A 10,071-nucleotide genomic window follows, 5' to 3' on the forward strand; every position below is an offset into this window, starting at 1 on the left:
CCCGTGTCAAGCTCAGAAAAACGATGTCCAAGTCGCACTACACCCTAAAATGCTAAAAAAAATAATAATAATAATAATAAAAAAAATTGTATATAACTAATACTTTTTTTATTTTTTATTTTATAAATCTAATTTATGTGAAGTCTCATGATTCTTAGTGGTGGTCTTATTTTGATTTGGGTGTCATTAATGAAAAAAAAATGAGATCACTGCCTGAGACTTTGAACTAAAGATGATCTGTTAGTTAAGGATGTTTACTAAAATGCTTCTCATGTATGTGTGATGCTGGCTCAGGGAAAATGTCATCTTGCAGCATTGTGAGGGTCCGTGTCTCAGCCATTTGCTTTGATCAGTGCGAGACGAAGGTCTCGGACTGTAAACTGCATGAGCCCGTAAGGGGAAAGTGATGTTTATCTCATCTTGCCTTAAATCTCTGCCGTAGATACAGGTCCAGTGGACATAATAATACTAACATTGTCCTCTCTGGACGTCCTTATGCCCTTATCCCCTTCAAAGCACTTCCTTATAGTGATGCCACAACGGTTTTGATCCCTCAGTGTCCTCCTCTGCCGCTATGCATTCCAATAAGGGTGTAAGTAAATGGCTACATGCTGATGTAATGTCAAATAAACACACATACTGTGTTGCAAAACCTAGTGAGCTGCACAGCTCTGCTGTCTACGAAGCACATGATTCACCTAAAAATGAATATTTGCTGAAAATGTACTTATCCTCAGGCCATCGGTGAGTTTGTTTCTTCATCAGAACAGATTTGGAGAAATGTAGCATTACATCATTTGCACCCTAGTTCTCAATATTATGTAGTACAAAAAGCCCATTCATAATGAAAAATAAAAAGTCATTATGTTTTTGTAATACAGTCAGATTCTAATGAGAAATGAAATAATAAATTGAGAATCAATGGGTTTAATTTTATGTAAAATATACTTGATGTATCACAGTATATGAATGATTAGAGTCTCACACAGGAATTATTACACCGACTGTAAAAATGTATTGCATGTATTTTTCACAACTGTATTACAAAAACATAATGGCTTTTTATTTTTCATTATGAATGGGCTTTTTGTACTACGTAATAATGAGAACTAGAATGCAAAGGTTCTTAAAAAACTCTTTATCTTTTGTAATTCAAAATAAGATTACTTTCTTTTGATTTTGTGGTGAAATATGACCGGGACAGGATTTGTGAGATTAATTTGTTTAGATGGCTGACTCGAAAACTTAATCAAACCATCTCATATTTTATGACATTGATAAAACATTGTATTTAATCTTGATCAGATTTTGCATCCTCCGGCTTGAACATAAAAGGTCTGTTTGTGGTATTTATTTTTGCATCTCTCCTGTATCTCACTTCCTCTCCCACATCCTGTGGCTGTCAGAGGTAAACTCTTCTAAGCTGTAGAGGAAAGACAGTGTGGCACAGTTTGACTTTACTTCACAGACACAGCGCCTCTGCCAGCGATGAGGGCTCCAACCCTGATGCTATCTAATGTCCTGTTCTCATCAGCACACGTTTCCTGTGTACATCACAAAAAATGCACATGGATTCCAGCTACTCTCAGTGTAATATACTCTGTTTGAGGCTCAGATTAAAAAAATAAATAAAATAAAAATGCTATAGACCAGAGGTCATCAAACTTGTTCCTGGAGGGCCGGTGTCCTGCAGAGTTTAGCTCCAGCCCTGATCAAACACACCTGAAACAGCTAATCAAGGTCTTGCTTGGTATACTTGAAACTTCAAGGCAAGTGCATTGAGGCAAGTTGGAGCTAAACTCTCTGCCCTCCAGGACCGAGTGTGGTGACCCCTGCTATTATTTATAATATATTTTTGTTTGGTTTTACCTTCAGCTCTTGGACAGTAATTTTATAAACATGAACTATGGTATGTCCAAAAGCATTAGCATGTAACTTTTTGGCATGTTTCCCCGGATAGTGATAAAATGTTTCATGATCAATGCTTATTGATGTTTTCAGGTTTTCTGTAAGTCAGGCATCGTACACAAGAGGGCGCTAGTCGCTAATTGTTCAAATGAAGTTCGATTAATTTATTTTTTTTATTGTGGATAAACGTATACAACGCATATAAAAGGTAGACAATTTAATCTGGATTTGTTGTGTCCATTATGAATAACTCCTTTTTCTGCATTATTTTTCTAAGACACAGAGTCTTAAGAAATCTACACATCCTGAATCCTGATCCGTATCCTGGTAGATATCTGCGAATCCTGATACAGACAGAGCGATGTCTCAGCTCATAAATATTCATTTGTTTACACTAACTTTTCGTAACTTTTTTCCATGCTTGCTTGCTTGACTGCTTCGAGCGTTTGATCGCATAGCCTCATTAAAATTAATGCACCAGACGTTTACCAAAGCAAGATTGGCAAATTCACTGACCATCCTCAGCCAATGTCCGCCAATCAGCCAGTGAGGGGCGTGGTTTACCACAGTCAGGGCGGAGGTGGGCGGGGTTGTACAGGTAATGTATACACTCACGCGCTTCGTCCAAACACAATAGTTCATTCACACTGGGTCGCACAGTCACATAACGGATCTCGTTATTTCCTCGCCTTTCTGGAAATGTCTAAACAGCACGTCTGATAATGTTCGGAAGAAAAATACCTGGGTCAGGTGTGCTGAGCGCAGCTGCAGGAATGGACCGGGGGACAGGAGAGAGGCTGCACGCAGCGCTGGCTGGACTGCAGGAGCTGCATTTCCTCCGGGGCAAACAGAGTGCCATGGTGCACTGGGCTCTGACCCTGAACAGAGAGGAGACCGAGACATCAAAACACGAGAACGTGAGCACAGAGGAACTGAGACTGGAGGCAACACTTACTCTACTCAAACAACATCTGGTAAGACATCTTATTAATCATTTTGAATGAAGTTTGTGGTTTATTTTTGTGACAACTGTATACAGTTGATTTTTTTTTCTAACAAATGGGCAACAAAAATATTAACGTATAAATGCATATTTAAATTTACGTTGCATTTAATAATAAAACCGTGTGAATCAGACCGTCCAAAATTAGGCCCTTGGGCCCTTGACCATTGACATGTGAGTTAAAGCAAACTTATTCATATGCATAATAATCAATAATAGGCCATTTAAATATTTTATGTATCAAATGCTTTTATTAGCCTTACTTTCATGGAGCTTTGACAAAGACATCATCTTGATTAAACAGCTCTAGTCATATGACTATTTATACCAGTCAAGTGAAAAATGTTCATAGCTGACAAAACCATGTAAAGTAATGATTCTTTTAAAACACTTCACTTGTATATTAATTTTGTTCTTTTATGAATGTGGTAACTAAGAATGTGTATGATGTGATCATTTAGAATGGATATAGATAGATCTACCAGATGTTTTCTTTGATTTAGTCAGTTCTTAGATTAAGTAGATTTTTCAGCTGCAAATGAGACTCTTTGAATATAACCTACATTGCCATGTGCTTTTACTGTAGTGAGGATTCACTGGTGTATTTTGTGCATGGTTCGGCAGTGCCCTTGATGATTGAATCCAGTGCCGAATCACAGGCTCAGCTGGGGGTCATATAGTGAGGGGTCATAAATCAAGAGCTCTGAGGGGGGCCAGTCCGTTTCTGATGATTAACCCAATTTAATGAGAATGGCAACAGAGGAACTGTGGACCGGGCGGCGACACAGATGTGACCCCACAGCCGATGCACGTTTGAACCTTTTGGACTTTTGTTGAACCCTTCTAATGCTCTATGGTCAAAGTGACTCTGGTCTATAGACATATTAGAGACTGACAATAGTGTTCTTAGTTACACCATTTAAATCAATCACGAAATGGTATCTTTTTTCTAAAGCAAAAGGAAATTGCACAGTGGATATCATCTACAATAAGACCTCCACCAATGCGGATATATGTGTGCATTAAGATTCTTATACCCTGTTTATACGTACATTTCCAAAATTAACAGAAAACTAAACAAAATCTCAGTAAAGGAAAAGTAATTTCCTGAAAAAGTTATGAAGGTGTTTGTAGTGTATTGCATGTTTCTAGTTATGCTCTGCTCTAAATGATCTTTTAAAATATTCTCTGCAGTCTTTAAAAAGAAAGGCAAATTATCTAGGAACCTTGAGAAAACATCTGGCAGGTTTACCTTCATATTCATTGAAATATCAGTACCCAGCTACAACAAGACCCTTGAGTTTAGAAAACCGTTCATTATATTAACCCTATTATCAATAAGGATTTTCTCAGTTTAAGTGGTTTGTTTTAACTGGTAGCATCATCCGCACAACCATAGTTTACAGTAATACCCTCAGATAAAATAGGATTAGTGTTCCTCATTCTTCTTTCACTAACCGGCAAGAACAAAGAAGAGGAGAAGACAGACTAAAATTTGTGCGTTTTCAGTGTTTGGCACAGGTGTGACTCTTTACATTGCAAAGCTGGTTTACAGTCAACCATTATAGATTTTCTGTATTTGGCATTGTCATTTCCTCTTGTTCCTATACATTTAGTTTACACAGTAGTTTGTGTTCCTCTCCAGGAGAGAGATTAGTGATCTTACTGCACTTCCACCGGGCTACCCTTTATCCTTGCCTAGTTAATAGTCAACCACTTTCCTTCTTTATTTGCTTCCTCTCTCTCTGTATTTTCTCCTCTTGTCTACGTCGTATAACAGCAGGAGTCATATCAGTCATTAAATGTCTGGAAGCATCCAGTTTTCCATGTTCTGTAGTTTGTTTGGAATCAGAGTGAAGAACAGCTTAACAAAGAACACTTAGTTCTGTTGTGCTTGACTGACTTGGAGTTTAGTGCACTTCACAATTCTCAAACTTTCAGCTTAGTATTTGTATCATGAATACTGAGTTTATACACAAGTCTGCAAATGTGGATAATAAATGTACTGACCACTGCATGTTGCATTAAATAAATGATGCATGATATGAAGGTGATTTATTTGCATACTAATATTTGCGAATGTGTGTTGTACCTGCAGACACGTCTGCGCAAACAGGATGTGGGATTGAAGACTCATCTCCAGCAGCTAGATCAACAGATCAATGACTTGAAACTGGATGTGTGTAAAGCATCCATTGAACACCTTGAGAGTGACAGCAGACCCAGTTCAGGTGACTAAACATACCTAAATGAAGGACAACATCAAGCATTTTTTGTTACAAAAATGAACTCTAATCTAAGAGTGCAAATTTCTACTCCCAGGGTTCTATGAGCTCAGTGATGGTGGTTCAGGCTCATTGTCCAATTCATGCACCTCCGTCTACAGCGAGAGTCTCTCCTCATCATCTCAAACCAGTCTGCTTCCTCATCTCCCCACCTCATGTGCACCACATGGCCGAAGTGGATCCGGACAGACCTGTGTGTCCCGTCGTTGTTCTGCTGATGAGAGCACTACCCAGTCCAATGCACCACGATCAGGAATAAAGCTCGGTAGCAGCTGTATACGAAGAACATCGGCTCAAGCTGAAAGATCAAGACAAAGACCTGTTTCCACAGGTAAGCATGAAAATGCGTTGTTTTGGTAAAGTTTGAACAAAGAACTATGGGGTATATAGGTAGAATCTTGTTGTAGGCACTATAGGCATAACCAGTTTAACTTCTGAAATGTAAAGTACATTAACTTGATGTCATTTTTCCCGTGTCTTTATTTCAGGGGACCTTGACCGAATGATTGCACCTGGTTTTGGCTCCTTCAAATCCACTGATGTGAAGAGCTCCACGCCTTGTGGTAGCCTCCAAAACCCCTCAGTAGACCCTAAATACCAGAGTAACCTGGTATCTAGCAATGGGACAGAAGTGTACTGTTATCCCAGTCCACTACATGCTGTGGCCTTACAAAGCCCCATCTTCAGTTGCACCGCTGATCAGGGAAATCCAGTAGCACTTGATGGAATGTCTGGAGTGGGTCTTGAAGAGGAAACCCAAAACCCAAATGAAGGGTCCACAAATTCCAGGACTGCTGGATACATCAACAAGTTACTACAGCGAAGCTCCAGTAAGATAAACCTTTTAAGCATAAAAAGAAATAACACTGTTAGCAGTACACAGGAGCAAAGACCCAGATCCCAAGAAATGTCCTACGGACAGCTGAATTGTCCTCAACTGCTGGGATCTCTTCAGCAAATATCAATGCCCTTAGAAAATGCACTGGACACTGGAAAAACATCTTCATCACTAAACGGCAATCAGCAGCAGAGGAATGCACATGTTCTGGAGCCCAATTCCAAAGCAACTGATGTCCAGACATTGTGCCATGGCACACACTCAACACCTTCCATGGATCTCCAAAAGAATTACTTTCCCATAAAGAATGCCACAAGCAAGGCTGGTACTGAGTCTGAGAATGGACTCTCAGACAAAGGGAGTGGACAGTTTTCCAAGGACCCATCTATGGTCCCAAAGCCAGTAGAGAGGAGATCAAGTTTTACCTTCAAAAGAGAAGACGGTAGAGCTTCTTTTGGGGATAAAGGCGGCACACCTCAATCAGAATTTGTCCATGCACAGTTTGTTCCGGCAGGGTCTCAGAGGGTGAAAGTGCGTCAGGCAGACAACAAAACGAAATCTGTAAAACTGAAAAAGAAGAGCTCTGAGAAGCCTTCAGCAAAGAAACAGCAGCATAAACACTTATCTCGAGAGTTCTGCACCAAAACCCGAGCTGACTTAAAACGGTCCAGCTCATGCAAAGGCAGAGTAACAAATCTGGAAGAGTACCAGATGAACACTTGTTCAGATTGCAGTTGTAATGGACTTTTCAACTCGCACTGCATCCAGAACAACCCTCACCTTCAACAAAGCCAAACCTCCAAGTCCACCAAGTCCCGTAAAGCCCAAGAACCTGTGCACCTTCCTCTAGACCAAGCCAAAAAGAAACAAAGTTCTCGGAAATGGCCTTGCTCCTCTGAGATCCCTTTGCCCCCAGCTCTCCAAACCCAGAGATCCAAAGAGATGTTAAACTCTCGAAAGGGGGCCATGGTAAGGAGTGCTAGTGCCAGGCCTCGCTCAGGTCAGTGGGGTTTTCCTCCACGGGCCCTTCCCCACTCACTTTCCACCTCCTCTTACTTCAGTTACTTGGAATCTAGATATCCAGCAGCTCCAATCTCCAACCGCTACCCTCCTCGTTGTGAGTCAGAGTTTTCGGAGTACTCTGCAGAGTGTGCATCACTCTTTCACTCTACTATTGCAGCAAGCAGTGATGGAGAGATGAGCGACTACACCACAAACCGTTTTGGAGACAGCGAGTCCAGTCAGGGCTCTCAGACAGCCTCAGACTCGGACAGCAGTCTCTCATTGGATGAGGAGGACCTGTTGGAGGAAGAAGAGGAAGATGAAGGTGGTTTAGTGTGGGCTCAGGCTGCGATGGGGACCACGGCAGCGGGCTTTTCTCTTCAGCAACACCATCGCCCAGAGCCAGCAGCCTGTCGCATCAAAGCTTCCAGAGCGCTGAAGAAGAAGATCCGCCGCTTTCAGCCAGCGTCACTCAAGGTCATGACTTTGGTGTAGCTTCACTAAAGCTTAGAATGAATCCTGTTAATTAAACCTTTAGCTTTACCTGAAATTTAGGACTCGCATGGAGCCGTTTTTAACCAACTTAGACTGGTCATGGTTTACATGCACTTGTGAGCCAAGCAAACTCGTAAGAGTATTTGGAGACTTCTAATCCAAAAATAGCCAAACCCGATCACTGATCGCCACCCAACTTTACCTTGAACATGACAGTGATAAAAGTTTCATACATTGACATGGTGACTTTGGACTTCTCAACAAAACCAAAAACTCTGTTGATTTCTTTTAAAAACGTTATACCAGGGTCAACGTCAGTCCTGGATCGCTACAGTTCTGCGGAGTTTTGCTCCAACCTCGATTAACTTGCCTGTAGCTTTCTAGTAACTCTTGGAACTTGATTAGCTTGTTCAGGTGTGATTGATCAGGGTTGGAGCTGAACTCTGCAGGACTGTGTATCTCCAGGACCAACGTTGGACACTCCTGCTTATACTGTAAATAAGGTCTTTGAATATCTTTGCAAAATTACTTAAACTCAAAACCACTGTGTAAATGGCACAATGAAAACTGCTTTGGGAACAAAAATGATGTAAGTCAATAAAAATGTTGCTTTTTCACATTAATTCCAACTTTTTTTCAGTTTTCCTTTACCTTCTCATCCATATAGCACACTCTCAAATTATAGTGCTAGTACAACTTACAGAAACCTTTAGCAAATTAATTATTATTACCGTACCAGAAGAGTTTTCAAGAGTCCATTGTCCCACCTCAGATTGTGCTTATATATGTGTGCAGGCTTTTTATCCATATAAGACCAGATCCATAGACAGGACCTCTATTGTTTTCAATTAATCTCTGTATGATATGGATTTATCTGAACAAGGTGAGGGCTTTGAGGCCGCAGAGCTGTTAAGGAGAAGAAAAAAACTGTTAAAGCCACAGGCAATGAAAGATGGGTATTAAATTGAAGAGAAAAACAGTTGACAGACAGACATGAAAGAGTGGACAATCTCTAAATCTCATTCTTTTACTCAGAATCTCTATTAAAATTCCTGTAGTGTCACAGAGGTTAGAATGGGGTTTAGGGTTCTGAATAGACTCAACACAGGTGAAGGACCAGATGGACCTTGGGGCCCTGGATGTGTTTTATTTTTACTAGTCTTGGCTGAAAGGAGCTTAACTCTAACAGACTAGAATTTCATCAACTTTTACTTACCATTTACTGCACTGCTTGGTCTTATCACCATGGCAATGCACACATTCAACAGAACTGACAATGTATTTTAGGGCTGTTTCTGGCTCTGGGAAGGGGTTTTATACAAAAAGCACCTGTTTAACGAACACTGTATTGAAAGTCTATTGTAGTTTTTCTCACTTTTTGTAATTGCCTGCTTTTATCTGCAAACTAAACTGACTCTGATATTTTAGCATCTATTTGAAAATATAATTTTAATGCAGCATAATGTTGTTTCTTATTAACAGCTAACAGAAAAAAAGTCAAAGGTTGTTAGTACATTAACTTTGATTAAGTCTCAAGTCTTACAATGCAACACCTGATACTAAAATATTGTTAGTTTTAGCTAGTTTTATTTTGAGATAAACACTATTTTCCTCTGTGCATAGTGTCATGAAACTCAAACGTTGCATCTGTGACTGAAAACGGCAAGCAAATCACAAGATTAAAGAGAGAGCATAGGTCACACAGTTTTTATTTGACGCTGGGTCAAGGCCAGCAAGCCTGACTCTGTGTTTGCATTCATCTCCACCATCTCGCACACCCTGATGCCTTACAATGGAGCTAGTCAACAGGTTCAACATAGAGGTCATGACCACGCACTCCCAAAACTTTCAGTTTGGCCTCTAACCTTGACCTTCCACTGCTTTTAGTCCTCTATATGAGTTGCATTGTGCTTACCTTTCATTTTAGATGTAGATTAAAGCCTGATGTATTAAAATGTTTAACACAAGTAAAGTTGTTAAATTATTCAGGTATGTTATAATCTACAGTCGCCCCCAAAGAAGCATTTAGAAGCTTAAACCACTGGCAAACGTGTTCAAATATTTTAATGTGATAAACCCTAATACACTGCTTACTTCTGTTGTATATTGTACTATCTAGCATATTAGTTGTTTTGTTTTTTGCAAGTTTTCTATCTAGGGAAAGTTTAGTAAATCCATGATAACTTAATACCATACTCTCTGATCCAGTTCTACTGTCCCATGCCTTTATGTTGTGTAGTTGGCCTTTAAAATGCTTGTTTAATCATGCAAGATCTTATGAGGCAGTCCTATTTAAGAAACACAAAAGCATGATGAACAGCTTTGAAATCTTGTTTCAGAGTATGTTCACATGTATGGTACTTACACCAATTATTTTTAATTACTTGAGAATGTATATGAAAAGTTCATGAAAACGCCTTAAACATTGTTCTTTTATCGGATAAATATCATAAACGTTCTACACAAAACCTATTGTCACACCTAGATGTTTGTGTATTACCCTAATTTCATGCTGCATCAAAACTCAAATTCAGCTTGCA

General features: G+C 39.8%; 1 protein-coding gene across 1 annotated transcript; it reads left to right on the top strand.

The window, feature by feature from the left end:
* Window positions 1-2,538: 2,538 nt before the first annotated feature.
* On the top strand, window positions 2,539-8,152 carry LOC306884076 (dapper homolog 2-like). Its single transcript, XM_079439730.1, has 4 exons — window positions 2,539-2,882; window positions 5,010-5,142; window positions 5,234-5,527; window positions 5,685-8,152. Exons 1-4 carry the CDS (start codon window positions 2,631-2,633, stop codon window positions 7,529-7,531), a joined length of 2,526 nt encoding a protein of 841 aa, XP_079295856.1. The 5' UTR covers window positions 2,539-2,630; the 3' UTR covers window positions 7,532-8,152.
* Window positions 8,153-10,071: the final 1,919 nt, after the last annotated feature.

The sequence above is a fragment of the Barbus barbus genome (assembly GCF_936440315.1).
Source record: "Barbus barbus genome assembly, chromosome: 18".
NCBI classification, from domain to species: Eukaryota; Metazoa; Chordata; class Actinopteri; order Cypriniformes; family Cyprinidae; genus Barbus; species Barbus barbus.

Excerpts from the sequence above, each read along its gene's own strand:
- LOC306884076 (XM_079439730.1), top strand. The coding sequence starts at position 2,631 with ATGTTCGGAAGAAAAATACCTGGGTCAGGTGTGCTGAGCGCAGCTGCA. Across the intron at positions 5,143-5,233 it reads TGACAGCAGACCCAGTTCAG|GGTTCTATGAGCTCAGTGAT; the intron begins GTGACTAAACAT and ends TTCTACTCCCAG. Across the intron at positions 5,528-5,684 it reads ACAAAGACCTGTTTCCACAG|GGGACCTTGACCGAATGATT; the intron begins GTAAGCATGAAA and ends TCTTTATTTCAG.